The following is a 16,055-nucleotide window of genomic DNA, read 5'->3' on the forward strand; positions in this document are numbered from 1 at the left end:
AGTTTCTGAGTTGGTTCAACAGATGCCTCACCTGTCTGGGCACCTTTCTGGAGCTCTCTTTCTTCAGAGCCCTGGAGATCTGGCACCCATGGCTCTTCCCCTCGTTCCAGCTGGAAGATCACATCAGGTTTGGAAACTGGAAACCCTGCGTAAGAGAACAAAAACAAGAGAGATCAGTGGAATTTGTGGGATACTTGTCACAAAGAACATTCCATGATTTTACCCTCAGATCACTTTTAAGCATTCCTGGGCTCCAATCAGTAGGACAGTTATTATTATTAATCATGTTCATTACAGTAGTGCCTAAGGGCCAATAAAAAATGGGGCCCCATTGTTCTCGGCATTGTATAAACACAGAGTAGTAGAATGTCCATGCCCTGAGGTGGGGGAAGAATTAGAATACAGGAGCAGAGTGAACAATGTAATGGCACACAGATATGACAAACACAGGCATAACCTGATACTATTGTATTTAACTGTGATGGGGTACACAGTCCCCACATTGGGCCTGATAGGGTTAAAGGACTACCGGCTACAGGCAGCCACGCCCCGAGGCCTATGAAACATGCTTCAGCTGGAGGAACAGGTTAAAAGATGCTTAGAAGTCCAGGGAAATGGGGGAGAGGGAACAGGCTAAGGGAAAACAGGTCCTTCTCCTGAAAAGCCACTTGGAAGGTTGGACCTGGGATAGAATGACAGTGGTGAGACCCCCCCCAGGCCATGCCTTCTCCAAACCCCACTCCTCCTTTTCTCACAACCAACAGACCCCACATGGCTCTGCTCTTTTGAACTCAGGGGGAGCTTGAATGGGAGATGAGACACTAACCAGGACTCTCAACAGAGGCCGTTGCCATGGTGGAGAACTACCTGATGTCCCTTGGGTCCAAAGCTGAAACACCAAAAGCCAGTCTGGTGCACCTCCGGAGCCCCAAGTCCCACTGAGCCCAAATCTCACTGAAGCTATCCAGCTGGTCTTGGACACTGAATCCTAGCAGATAGGAATACAAAGACCAATAGAGGAACCTGGAAGCCCACCTTCAGCTAGTGAAGAGACATTTGGGTCAAGCCGAGCAGCCTTATTTGAAGGGGACATCCCACTCAGGAGAATTAATGGCAAAACCTGGGGGTTGCTTGCATGTGAGCAGCCAGGCCATTTCAGGTGGGACTGCCCACTCATGGACTATAATTATGGGCAGGCCTGGAGAGTGGATAACTGGGCTCAAAAATGGGCCCAGGGAAAATGTTAGTCTCCTTGCTAGTGAATGGAGTAAAAGTACAAAATAGACTCTGGCTGCAGTCAGACTTTAGTCAGGGAGCGATTGGTGGAGTCAGAAGCAGAATCTAGAGGCATGATCTACTGCCCATGTATCCATGGGACATACAACCCTGTTCGATGGGACCAACTCACTGTGCAAGACCACATCGAGACAGTGCAGGCCAGAGTGGCCAAAGACCTGGCCTATCTGGTCATACTTCGGCATGACTGGAAGTTTTTCAGGAAGGATGTCCAGGGATGGCGTGGAGCATCTGCAGAGGGGCTAGAGCCTGGACTGGAAGAACCAGGAGGAAAGCAGATGGCCATGGTGGCCAAGAGGAGGTACCAGAGGAGATAGCTCCATTGGAAGCCAAAGATCCAGGAGAGAGAAAGTATGCTGATGGATAAATGACTTTTCTCCTGAACTTAAATGAAGCAGTAAGGGCCTGCTACCACCTCTCAACCTGGACCTGCTGTCTAACAAATAAACATTGTGGGAAAGCAAAGGAGGGACCCAACCCTGAGTCAGGTTTACTAACATCTCACCAATGTAGATGACAAAGTGCTAGACGCTCAGCAGCTGAAACAGTGGCGCTATTTCTGATAGGGGAGGTCAGAATACAGCTTCTGTATCCAGGAATTTCCAAAAGGGATGTGCTTCAATTGGCCCATGCAGTGCTGTGCCGGGGCACTTGGGGACAGAGAAGACACTCAACAGAGTGACCACGGAGTTCTACTGGCCGGGCATCCATCCCAGAGGCATGGGACTATTGTGCCTCCTGCCCCAAATGCCAGTGGGTGAGCCAGAAAAAGATCTTAAAGGCCCCCCCTGGTACTACTACCCACTGCAGGGGTCCCTCTGACTGTCAGATGCTGGGATTGGGGGACAGGGGAAGGATCACGGGATGATTGCCCTGTTGTGTCCATTTCTTTGGAAGCATCTGAAATTGGGCCCTGTCAGAAGACAGGATATTGGGCTAGATGGACCATTGCTCTCACCCAGTATAGCCATTCTTAGGAATAGGCATAGAGCTCGTGGGCCCATTGAAAACGTCTGCAGCCAGGTACTAATGTATATTGGTGACCTTGGACTGTGTGACCACATAACCTGGGGCTATTCCCCTCTGGTCACAAATAGCTGTCATCGCCAGTAAGCTCATGAAAGTATTTGCCTGACTAGAGATCCCAAAAGAATTATTGACAGAGCAAGGGACAAACGTCACCTCACCGTTAATGAAGGAGGTGTGCGACCTGTTGCAGTTCAAGTCCTTGAAGACATCGGTATACAACTACCAAACCGACAGCCTGGTGGAACAGTTTAACAAAACATTAAAAAATTGAGGAAGATCATGACCACTGATTCCTAACACTGGGACCATTCTACCTGTTCTGCTCACCACCCATGAGGTGCCCCAGGCATCCACAGGTTTCTCCCCATTTGAATTACTTAAGGGAAGGTAATCAAGGGGAATCCTGGACCTCCTCCATGAGACATGGGAAGGGCAGAACTCCAGAACAACCTACGTAGTGCAGTATGTTATACAGTCAAGAAAGAAACTGAAGACCCTGGGGGCACTTGTGAGGGAAAAGCTGCAAATGGCACAACACCACCAGGAGCAGGTCACCAGCAAGGCCCATCTCTGAGGGCTCCAACCTGGAGACTGAGCGATACTTCTGTTCCTGACTTTGAAATCCAAGCTACTGGCCTGATGACAGGGCTCTTTCAAGGTGATAAGACAGGTGCGGGAGATTGTTTATGAGGTCCGATAACCCAGAAGGAAGATATCAACCCAGGTATATTATGTCAACCTGCCCAAGTCTTGGAAGGGACAGGAAGGCCTCCTTGTCATCCCATTCCCTCCCTACCCCAAACTCGGCCCTCCGGCCCCCACACCCAAGATAACATCACGGTACTGGTAGGGAAGAACCTGCAGCCCAGCCAAGAGCAGCGAGGAAATGGGGTAGAATGAACAGGCTGGAGGGAAGCCAGGTCCTTTTCCTGAAATGCCACATGGAAAATTGAACCTGGAAGGGAACCATGATGCTGGTGAGTCCCAATTGCAGTGCCTTCACCAAACCCTGCCCTTTCCTGAGAACTGGCAGGCCCTGCGAGGCTCTGCTCATCTGAACTCTGTTCAGTTCCAGATTGTTTGGACTCTAGAGGACCATGATCCAGCTCAAAGAGAGGAGAGGTAGGAAGTGGCCCAGGGTGGCAGGTTTACATCCTCTGCACGGAGGAGTTGGTTGGTGTTGCTTCCCACGGGTCCTTGGCTGGGACCCAGTGGAGAGAAAGGCCCGGGTCCCCCTACCATGCCCCGCTCTTGAGCTAGACCAGAGACGAGCCAAAATTGTGATGCCTCTGGCCTAGAAGCAGGTGTAGGCATCTCTACACACCCCCTCTTTGAGTCAAGAGATGGAAAACTGGGTATGCTAACCACTAGGTCACCTGGCCTCCCGAACAAACTATTACATTAACATCATGAATTTTACCTGTACATTTGAACAAGCTCTTGAAAGCATGAAAACATCACTGAGTATTATACTGAGATAGGCCAGACTATATTGGACCACAGAATATTTACACACCTTTGTATCAATGTGTCATGTATTTGTGTGTTCCTGGCTCGCTGGGGGTTGGGGTGGGGGATGGGTTTCCTGTGGAATCTGCTATCAGCACGGGGTGATTATTGCCAGATTCCAAGGCTGATTATGCAGATATCCAGCGTTTGAGGCTTTGTCCCACTTCGGTAAGAGCAGTGACTGGTGCTACCTGTTTCAGGAGACTGGGGAACAAAGAAAGATTTGGGGGCACAGAAGGCTGTTTGAGATGATTGAGGTGGGTATCCTTGGGTATGTACACTGCAAAAAAACACCTCACAGGGACCCTCTGAGCCTGGGTCTGCAGACTTGGGCTCACACTACGGCAATAAAAAAAGCAGTGTACATCCTGTTCAGGCTGGAGCTTGGGATCTGAAGCCTGGGGTGGTGTGTAGGTCTCAGAGCCTGAGCTTCACCTCAACCTGGAACATCCATGTGGCTATTAGTGCTGTAGTGCTGTCACCATGCCTCAGTGGGTCACAACTGAGAACACCAAATTCAGAACAAACTACTGAGAAATAGGGCAGACTCACCCCAAAGCTGGTGGTTATTCTCCCATAAGTTATATCAATCCAGCAACAAACGTAAACGTCTATCGCACCACACTGGCTAACAAGAAGTCAGAAATACAGCCTCCTTAGGTATTCCAGTCCTTGTATCACCACCAAAACACTAGACTTAATGATGAGGGGTTATTTACAACCAATTTCATTAACTAGAGGGTTCTTCTGATCCCAAAGGACTAGCCACATACCCAGGTCAATATATAACTCAGATATTACCCAACAGTCACTTTTGCCAATCCTTTAGTATCTAATATCTGAGGGTTTATTTATAAAAAGAAAGAAAGAGATGAGAGTTAAAATTGGTTAAAGGAATCAAATACATACAATAATTGAAAAGTTCTTGGATCAGGCTTGTAGCAGTGATGGAATAAACTGCTGGCTTGTTAAGTTTCTGGTTGCTTCCAAATCATTGGAAGGTTCTCAGTCCCTTGGTTAGAATGCTCCCATTAGTATAAGTTCATAGTCCAGAGGTTTGAGCAGGAAAGAGGCAAAACAGAAATGCTTCCAGGGCCTTGTGGAGGGAAACTCATTGTTTCAAACAAAGCCCTCCACACAACTTGTGGAAAATCACAGGTAACAAGATGGATTTTGGAATCACATGAGCAAGTCACATGCCCATGCATGCTTTGCTTAGTCATATCAGAGGCCATTACCCATACCCATACCCATTACCCATAGCAGAGGCCATTACACACACAGGACTTTCCTGTGAACACTCTGGTTAGAATGTTGACAGGAAAGTCCATTAAGCATAGATGGGCGACTTCCATGGTCCACTGTGAGTTAAATGTACCTTGATGGGCCATTTAGCTTGAATAGTCCCTTACCATATGCAAGCTAAATAACTTGTGGGTGTTACCACATGAGCAAACACATTTGAAATATATGTTATACATAGTTAATATGTTATACATAGTGAATATACATAGTTAATATTCATAACTTCAGATACAAAAACGATACATGCATACAAATAGGATAATCATATTCAGCAAAACCCACAACTTTTCTATTGACACTGTACTTGTCACACTTTGTACAAGATTTGTTACAATTTTATAACAGTGGTAGCAACAATGAATTACCTGGTCTGTAGACCCAAGCTCAGAGGCTTCCTGCCACGTGTATTTTTTTGCAGTATAGACATACCCATTGTCTTTATTGATACTCCACTGATGTGAGCTGGTTTCATCTAGTACTTTAATGACCCATTTATACCATCCCAGACACCTCATGTCTCCCGCTCTGCAGCATGAACATTTTTTTAATCCTTTTGCACCCCCTGGCTAGCAATCCCTAGGCAAGTAGGTCACTACCGTGTATATCATTCATGAAAATTCTCACTTCATCACAGCTCTTCCCCCTTTCAGACAGAACTGAGCAGGGTCACTTTAACCGGTGACCTTGGGAAGTTTAATCCCAGAATTGTTATCCATGGATGCCAAAACCAATTTCCTATGCCTTGGTAGCTGTCCTACCAGAATGTCATAGAATTATACAACCAGAGAAACACAAGATTAGAAGGGACCACAAGGGTCCACAATTCTTACAACACAGTTTTCATAAAAACATAAGAACGGACATACTGAGTCAGACCAATGGCCCATCTAGCCCCGTATCCTGTCTTCCCACAGTGGTCGGTGCCTGATGCTTCACAGGGAGTGAACAGAACAGGGCAATTTATCAAGTGATCTATCCCCTGTTGTCACATCCCAGCTTCTGGCAGTCAGAAGTTTAGGGACACTCAAAGGTGATGAGGTTGCATACCTGACCATCTTGGCTAATAGCCATTGATGGACCTATCCTCCATCAACTTATCTAATTATTTTCTGAACGCATTATACTTTTGGCGTTCACAAGATCCTCCTGGAAACCAATTCCACAGGTTGTATGTGTGTTATGTGAAGAAGTATTTCCTTATGCTTGTTTTAAACCTGCTGCCTATTAATTTCAGTGTGTGACATCCGGTTCTTGGGTGACGTGAAGGGGTAAATACCATTTCCTTATTCACTTTCTCCATGCCATTCATGATTTTATAGACCTCTATCATACCCCTCCTTAGTTGTCTCTTGTCTAAACTGAACACTCCCAGTCTTTTTAATCTCTCCTCATATGGAAGCTGTTCCATACCCCTAACCATTTTGTTGTCTTTCTCTGTACTTGTTCCAATTCTAATATATCTTTTTTGAGATGGGGTGACCACAACTGCATTCAGGATTCAAGATGTGGGTGTACCATGGATTTACATAGTGGCATTATGTTATTTTTTGTCTTATCTATACTTTTCCTAATGATTCCTAAAATTCTGTTAGCCTTTTTGACTGCCGCTGCACATTAAGAGGATGATTTCAGAGAACTATCCATGACTCCAAAATCTCTTTTGAGTGGTAACAACCAGTCATTTTATATGCATAGTTGCGATTATGTTTTCCAACGTGCACTACATTTTGCATTTATCAACAATGAATTTTATCTGCCATTCTGTTATCCAGTCATCCATTTTGTGACATCCTTTTGCAACTCTTTACAGTCTGCTTTGGGCTTAACTATCTTGAGTAATTTTGTACCATGTGCCAAGTTTGCCACCTCACTGTTTACCCCTTTTTCCAGATCATTTATAAATATGTTGAACAGCACTCGTCCCAGTACAGATTCCTGCAGGACCCCACTATTTACCTCTCTCCACTATGAAAACTGACCATTTATTCCTACCCTTTGTTTCCTATCTTTTAACCAGTTACTAAACCATGAGAGGATCTTCCCTCTTATCCCATGACTGCTTAGTTTGATTAAGCACCTTTGGTGAGGAATCTTGTCAAAGCCTTCCTGAAAGTCCAAGTACACTATATCCACTGGATCACCTTTGTCAACATTTGTTGACTCCTCAAATAATTCTAATGGATTGGTAAGGTACGACTTCCCTTTACAAAAGTCATTTTGACTCTTCCCCAACAATTAATCACAGTTAACTCATCCAATTAACTCAAAAAAATTATTGTGATTAAAAAAATTAATCGTGATTAATTGCAGTTTTAATCACACTGTTAAACAATAGAATACCAATTTAAATTTATTAAATATTTTGGATGTTTTTCTACATTTTCAAATATATTGATTTCAGTTACAACACAAAATACAAAGTGTACAGTGCTCACTTTATATTATTATTTGTTTTTACAAAACGAGAGCCAACATAATCCAGAAACTAGCAGGGGCAACCTGGGTGCATCAGCATCAGTGTTGCGAACATCTGCAAAAGTACTTGTATATTTGGTAGCTGAATATGGAGCAGATGCAGCCACACACAACTTGTGGATACCCAGCTAAATACAGTGATGTGGTGCATCACGGGAACCCTTAAGTCGACTCCAACACCATGGCTACCTGTCCTGTCTAACATCGCTCCCCTGCCAATACGCCAAACTGCTGCAACATTCCGTGAAGCTCAGTGAATCCAGGAAAACAGATGTCTTCCTATCACCAAGACCTTGACAACTCCCCCACGCAATGTCTTAAGTCCTGCAAGCCTTTTTGGGAACATTCGTTTAGCCTCATGCAATTAGACTATGATCAGAAGGAGGTTTGGAAAGCAACTGGGCTACACAAGATACAAAAAGTAAGCATCTTGTGCCAAATCCCATGCAGAAGGTTCCTGGGTTTAATCTTTCACAGTCATCTTGGTCAACGCCGAACCAAATTTGAAACAACCATGGTAGATGCGGATATCAGAATTCAAAAATGGAAAATCAAGGACTCCCCGGTGTGCGAGTGTGGTTCCCCATGACAGACCATCGAACATATCACTACCTACTGCCCAATTTATAAATATGAAGGAGGCATTACTGCAGTAGATCCTGCTACTCCTGATGTAGCCATTTGGCACGATCAGCTTCAGGTGAAACTGTACTTGATGCTGTACACCAGCCATACGAAAGAAGATTACAAATATTTGCACTGTAAAAAATGATGAACAAAAGAAATAGTATTTTTCGATTCACCTCATACATGTACTGTAGTGCAATCTCCTAATTGTGAAAGTGCAATTTACAATGTAGATTTTTTTTGTTACATAACTGCACTCAAAAACAAAACAATGTAAAACTTTAGAGTCTACAAGTCCACTCAGTCCTACGTCTTGTTCAGTCAATCACTAAGACAAACAAGTTTGTTTACATTTGTGGGAGATAATGCTGCCTGCTTCTTATTTACAATGTCACCTGAAAGTGAGAACAGGCATTCACACGGCACTTTTGTAGCTGGCATTGCAAGGTATTTACGTGTCAGTTATGCTAAACATTCCTATACCCCTTCATGCTTCGGCCACCATTTCAGAGCACATGCTTCCATGCTGATCATGCTCATTACAAAAATTATGAGCTAATTACATTTGTGACTGAACTCCTTGGGGGAGAATTGATGTCTCCTGCTCTGTTTTACCCACATTCTGCCATATATTTCATATTATAGCAACTGGTTTCGGATAATGACCAAGCACGTTGTCGTTTTAAGAACACTTTCACTGTAGATTTGACAAAACGCAAAGAAGAAACCAATGTGAGATTTCTAAAGATAGATATAGCACTTAACCCAAGGTTTAAGAATCTGAAGTGCCTTCCAAAATCTGAGAGGGACGAGGTGTGGAGCATGCTTTCAGAAGTCTTAAAAGAGCAACTCTCTGATGCAGAAACTACAGAACCCGAACCACGAAAAAAGAAAAACAACCTTCTGCTGGTGGCATCTGACTCAGATAATGAAAATGAACATCCATCAGTCCGCATTACTTTGGATCATTATCAAGCAGCATGGATGTTTGTCAAAAGGAACAGGAGGGGCAAGGATAAAACATAACATAATAACATAAAAATGGCCCTACTGGGTCAGACCAAGGGTCCACCTAGCCCAGTATCCTGTCTTCTGACAGTGGCCAATGCCAGGTGCCCCAGAGGGAATGAACAGAACAGGTAATCAAGTGACATCAAGAGACTTGGTGGGATAACTCACATGACTGGAGTACTGTCATGGATGGATATAATCTGTTCAGGAAGGACAGGCAGGGCAGAAAAGGTGGGGGAGTTGCATTGTATGTAAGAGAGCAGTATGACTGCTCAGAGCTCTGGTATGAAACTGCAGAAAAACCTGAGAGTCTCTGGATTAAGTTTAGAAGTGTGAGCAACAAGGGTGATGTTGTGGTGGGAGTCTGCTATAGACCACCAAACCAGGGGGATGAGGTGGACGAGGCTTTCTTCTGGCAACTAACAGAAGTTACATGAGTCCCTGGTTCTCATGGGAGACTTCAATCACCCTGATATCTGCTGGGAGAGCAATACAGCAGTGCACAGACAATCCAGGAAGTTTTTGGAAAGTGTAGGGGACAATTTCCTGGTGCAAGAGCCGGAGGAACCAACTAGGGGCAGAGTTCTTCTTGACCAGCTGCTCACAAACAGGGAAGAATTAGTAGAGGAAGCAAAAGTAGATGGGAACCTGGGAGGCAGTGACCATGAGATGGTCGAGTTCAGGATCCTGGACTTCAGAAAAGCAGACTTTGGCTCCCTCAGGGAACTGATGGGCAGGATCCCCTGGGAGAATAACATGAGGGGGAAAGGAGTCCAGGAGACCTGGCTGTATTTTAAAGAATCCTTATTGCGGTTGTAGGAACAAATCATCCCGATGTGTAGAAAGAATAGTAAATATGACAGGCGACCAGCTTGGCTTAACAGTGAAATCCTTGCTGATCTTAAATGCAAAAAAGAAGCTTACAAAAAGTGGAAGATTGGACAAATGATCAGGGAGGAGTATAAAAGTATTGCTCAGGCATGCAGGAGTAAAATCAGGAAGGCCAACTCACACTTGGAGTTGCAGCTAGCAAGCGATGTTAAGAGTAACAAGAAGGGTTATTTCAGATATGTTAGCAACAAGAAGAAGGTCAAGGAAAGTGTGGGCCCCTTACTGAATGACGGAGGCAACTTAGTGACAGAGGATGTGGAAAAAGCTAATGTACTCAATGCTTTTTTTGCCTCTGTCTTTACGAACAAGATCAGCACCCAGACTACTGCACTGGGCAGCACAGCATGGAGAGGGGGTGACCAGCCCTCTGTGGAGAAAGAAGTGGTTCAGGACTATTTAGAAAAGCTGGACAAGCACAAGTCCATGGGGCCAGATACGCTGCATTCGAGGGTGCTAAAGGAGTTGGTGGATATGATTGCGGTGCCATTGGCCATTATCTTTGAAAACTCATGGCGATCGGGAGGTCCCGGATGACTGGAAAAAGGTTAATGTAGTGCCCATCTTTAAAAAAGGGAAGGAGGAGGATCTGGGAAACTACAGGCCAATCAGCCTCACCTCAGTCCCTGGAAAAATTATGGAGCAGGTCCTCAAGGAATCAATTCTGATGCACTTAAAGGAGAGGAAAGTGATCAGGAACAGTCAGCATGGATTCACCAAGGGCAAGTCATGCCTGACTAAACTAATCGCCTTCTATGACGAGATAACTGTCTCTGTGGATGAGGGGAAAGCAGTGGACATGTTATTTCTTGACTTTAGCAAAGCTTTCTCCCACAGTATTCTTGCCGGCAAGTTAAAGAAGTATGGGCTGGAGGAATGGACTATAAGGTGGATAGAAAGCTGGCTAGATCGTCGGGATCAACGGGTAGTAATCAATGGCTCCATGTCTAGTTGGCAGCCAGTTTCAAGCGGAGTGCCCTAAGGGTCGGTCCTGGGGCCAGTTTTGTTCAATATCTTCATTAATGATCTGGAGGATGGCATGGACTGCACCCTCAGCAAGTTTGCAGATGACACTAAACTGGGAGGAGTGGTAGATACGCTGGAGGGTAGGGATAGGATACAGAGGGACCTAGACAAATATTAGAGGATTGGGCCAAAAGAAATCTGATGAGGTTCAACAAGGACAAGTGCAGAGTCCTGCACTTAGGACGGAAGAATCCCATGCACTGCTACAGACTAGTGACTGAATGGCTAGTCAGCAGTTCTGCAGAAAAGGACCTAGGAGTTACAGTGGACGAGAAGCTGGATATGAGTCAACAATGTGCCCTTGTTGTCAAGAAGGTTAACGATATTTTGGGCTGTACAAGTAGGGGTATTGCCAGCAGATCAAGGGATATGATCATTCCCCTCTATTCGACATTGGTGAGGCCTCATCTGGAGGCCTGTGTCCAGTTTTAGGCCCCACACTGCAAGAAGGATGTGGAAAAATTGGAAAGAGTCCAGCGGAGGGCAACAAAAATGATTAGGGGTCTGGAGCACATGACTTATGAGGAGAGGCTGAGGGAACTGGGATTGTTTAGTCTGCAGAAGAGAAGAATGAGGGGGGATTTGATAGCTGCTTTCAACTACCTGAAAGGAGGTTCCAAAGAGGATGGATCTAGACTGTTCTCAGTGGTACCAGATGACAGAACAAGGAGTAATGGTCTCAAGTTGCAGTGGGGGAAGTTTAGGTTGGATATTAGAAAAACTTTTTCACTAGGAGGGTGGTGAAGCACTGGAATGGGTTACCTAGGGAGATGGTGGAATCTCCTTCCTTAGAGGTTTTTAAGGTCAAGCTTGACAAAGCCCTGGCTGGGATGATTTAGTTGGGGATTGGTCCTGCTTTGAACAGGGGGTTGGACTAGATGACCTCCTGAGGTCCCTTCCAACCCTGATATTCTAAGTGTTCCATCCCCTGTCGCTCATTCCCAGCTTCTGGCAAACAGAGCGGGTTCGAGCAGATGATGGAGCAAAGACATGAGGAGGCTGAAGGGAAAAGCTCAGACTTGCAGATGGAAGCAGGACCAAAGAATTCTGAGGGGAGACTGCTGGGTGAGGAAAGTGGACAGTGAGAGGGCAAGGAAAAAGAGAAGAGCAGCTAGTCCTATAGGAAGAGGGGAAGAGTCAATGGAGATAACAACACCAAATATGAGCCCCAGGAGGATACGGGATGGGTTGTGGAGGTTTGCAAGGGACAATAGAAATCGAGAGGACTTGCAGCCAGAGGGAACAGGGGATAGACCAGAGAAACGCACCATAACCAGGGAAAGGCAGGTCTACGTGATTGGGGACTCCTTACTGAGAAGAATAGACAGGCCTGTAACTAGAGCTGATCCAGAGAACAGAAGGGTGTGCTGTCTGCCAGGTGCTAAGATACGGGATGTGGACCTGAGGCTGAAAAGGATCCTAACAGGAGCAGGAAAGAATCCGCTGATTGTCCTTCATGTGGGAACAAATGATATGGCTAGATTCTCGCTGGAAGGGAGACTATGCCAGGCTGGGGAAGATGCCTAAAGAAATCGAGGCTCAGGTGATCTTCAGTGGGATTCTGCCTGTTCCTAGAGAAGGGCAACAAAGGAGTGACAAGATTATGGCAATCAACAGATGGCTCAGGCTGTGGTGCTATAAGGAGGGCTTTGGGATGTATGACCACTGGGAAGCATTCACGGACAGAGGACTGTTCTCTCGGGATGGACTTCACCTGAGTAAGGAGGGAAATAGACTTCTAGGATGGAGGCTGGCACAACTGATTAAGAGAGCTTTGAACTAGGAATTTGGGGGAGATGGTTGGGAGATGTCCAGGTAATCTCCACGCCGGAATTTAACAATGAGAGGGAAGAAAACAAAGTAAGAAAGGATACAGCCATGGGTATGAGAATGGACATAAGGAGGAAGGGTAGTGTAGATACCAGTCTAATAGGTGGTAGAATGTCTGTGCCTAATCGGGTAAAGAATGTCAGTGAAGCCAAATGGCAAAAATTAAGATGTTTGTACACTAATGCGAGGAGCCCAGGTAACAAAATGGAGGAACTAGAGCTACTGGTGCAGGAAGTGAAACCCCATGTATTATAGGGATAACAGAAACATGGTGGAATAGTAGTCATGACTGGAGTACAGGTATTGAAGGCTATGTGCTGTTTAGGAAAGACAGCAATAAAGGCAAAAGTGGTGGAGTAGCATTGTATATCAATGATGAGGTAGACTGTAAAGAAATAAGAAGCGATGGAATGGATAAGATATAGTCTGTCTGGGCAAAAATCACATTGGGAAAGAAAGCTACTAGAGCCTCCCCTGAGATAGTGCTTGGGGTGTGCTACAGACCACTGGGATCTGATTTGGATATGGATAGAGGCCTCTTTAATGTTTTTAATGAAGTAAACGCTAATGGGAATTGTGTGATCATGGGAGACTTTAACTTCCCCGATATAGACTGGAGGACAAGTGCTAGTAATAATAATAGAGCTCAGATTTTCCTGGATGCAATAGCTGATGGATTCTTTCACCAAGTAGTTGAAGAACCAACAAGAGGGGATGACATTTTAGATTTGGTTTTGGTGAGTAGTGAGGACCTCATAGAAGAAATAGTTGTAGGGGACATCCTTGGTTCGAATGATCATGAGCTAATTCAGTTCCAACTAGATGGAAGGATAAACAAAAATAGATCTGGGACTAGGGTTTTTGATTTCAAAAGGGTTAACTTTAAGAATTAAGGAAATTAGTTAGGGAAGTGGATTGGACTGAAGAACTTGTGGATCTAAAGGCAGAGGAGGCCTGGAATTACTTCAAGTCAAAGTTGCAGAAACTATCAGAAGCCTGCATCCCAAGAAAGGGGAAAAAATTCATAGGCAGGAATTGTAGACCAAGCTGGATGAGCAAGCATCTCAGAGAGGTGATTAAGAAAAAGCAGAAAGCCTACAAGGAGTGGAAGATGGGAGGGATTAGCAAGGAAAGCTACCTTATTGATGTCAGAACATGTAGGGATGTTCAAAGAAAGAAGTGGGACCGCTAAACACTGAGGATGGAGTGGAGGTTAAGGATAATCTAGGCATGGCCCAATATCTAAACAAATACTTTGCCTCAGTCTTTAATGAGGCTAATGAAAAGCTTAGGGATAATGGTAGGAATGCAAATGAGAATGAGGATATGGAGGTAGATATTACCATATCCGAGGTAGAAGCCAAACTCAAACAGCTTAATGGAACTAAATCGGGGGGCCAAGATAATCTTCATCCAAGAATATTAAAGGAACTGGCACATGAAATTGCAAGCCCATTAGCAAGAATTTTTAATGAATCAGTAAACTCAGGGGTTGTACCGTACGACTGGAGAATTGCTAATATAGTTCCTATTTTTAAGAAAGGGGAAAAAAGTGATCCGAGTAACTATAGGCCTGTTAGTTTGACATCTGTAGTATGCAAGGTCTTGGAAAATTTTTTGAAGGAGAAAGTAGTTAAGGACATTGAGGTCAATGGTAATTGGGACAAAATACAACATGATTTTACAAAAGATAGATTGTGCCAAACCAACCTGATCTCATTCTTTGAGAAGGTAACAGATTTTTTAGACAAAGGAAACGTAGTGGATCTAATTTACCTCGATTTCACTAAGGCATTTGATACGGTTCCACATGGGGAATTATTAGCTAAATTGGAAAAGATGGAGATCAATATGAAAATTGAAAGGTGGACAAGGAACTGGTTAAAGGGGAGACTACAACGGGTCATACTGAAAGGTGAACTGTCAGGTTGGAAGGAGGTTACTAGTGGAGTTCCTCAGGGATCGGTTTTGGGACCAATCTTATTTAATCTTTTTATTACTGACCTTGGCACAAAAAGTGGGAATGTGCTAATAAAGTTTGCGGATAACACAAAGCTGGGAGGTATTACTAATACAGAGAAGAACTGGGATATCATACAGGAAGATCTGGATGACCTTGTAAACTGGAGTAATAGTAATAGGATGAAATTTAATAGTGAAAAGTGCAAGGTCATGCATTTAGGGATTAATAACAAGAATTTTGGTTATAAATTGGGGACTGTGATCGGTGTCGGCCCACCTACCCGCTAGGGGGCGGTGGGGAGCTACGAGGTCACTGGCCGGCCTGGGTCACGCCTCCGTCAGCGGGGAATTAGCGGCGGGGCGGCCGCCAGCCAGAGTCTGTAGCGCGCCCCTCAGGCAGGGGAGCGCCGGCTAAGGTCAGTAGCGCGCCCCTCAGGCAGGGGAGCGCCGGCAAAGGTCAGTAGCGCGCCCCTCAGGCAGGGGAGCGCCGGCAAAGGTCAGTAGCGCGCCCCTCAGGCAGGGGAGCGCCGGCAACGGTCAGTAGCGCGCCCCTCAGGCAGGGGAGCGCCGGCTAAGGTCAGTAGCGCGCCCCTCAGGCAGGGGAGCGCCGGCTAAGGTCAGTAGCGCGCCCCTCAGGCAGGGGAGCGCCGGCAAAGGTCAGTAGCGCGCCCCTCAGGCAGGGGAGCGCCGGCAAAGGTCAGTAGCGCGCCCCTCAGGCAGGGGAGCGCCGGCAAAGGTCAGTAGCGCGCCCCTCAGGCAGGGGAGCGCCGGCAAAGGTCAGTAGCGCGCCCCTCAGGCAGGGGAGCGCCGGCAAAGGTCAGTAGCGCGCCCCTCAGGCAGGGGAGCGCCGGCAACGGTCCCGGCGTGGCTCTGCCGGGTAGGGGAGCGCAGGCCCACCCTACACCACTGCGCTCCAGCCCAGGGCCCTGACAGTGGCAGAACGAGGGTCCCACCACTGGGTCAGCGGGGTCGTCCCGCTACATAGACTCACCACTGTGCAGCTCTGTCCCTGGGCTACTTCCTACCCGATTGCTCGCCCGAATCCCTCTGGTCCCGTGAGTGCGTCGGGGTAGTCCGCTGCTGGCAGCTCCGGCTCC

The 16,055-nt window shown here is 46.0% G+C and overlaps 1 protein-coding gene across 16 annotated transcripts in view; it reads right to left on the reverse strand.

Moving 5' to 3' along the window:
* LOC101931742 (zinc finger protein 271-like) overlaps positions 1-16,055 on the reverse strand; it is a 63,155-nt gene that overhangs the window by 19,330 nt on the left and 27,770 nt on the right. For all 16 annotated transcript variants that reach the window (XR_010591383.1, XR_010591381.1, XR_010591382.1 and 13 more), the window contains one exon: positions 32-145. Coding sequence is in view for 10 of the 16 variants with exons in the window: in XM_065561098.1 (XP_065417170.1) it covers positions 32-145 (114 nt within the window). In the remaining 6 variants the exon portion in view is untranslated. The remainder of the gene's footprint in view (positions 1-31; positions 146-16,055) is intronic.

Source organism: Chrysemys picta, chromosome 11 (genome assembly GCF_011386835.1).
Source record: "Chrysemys picta bellii isolate R12L10 chromosome 11, ASM1138683v2, whole genome shotgun sequence".
NCBI lineage: Eukaryota > Metazoa > Chordata > Testudines > Emydidae > Chrysemys > Chrysemys picta.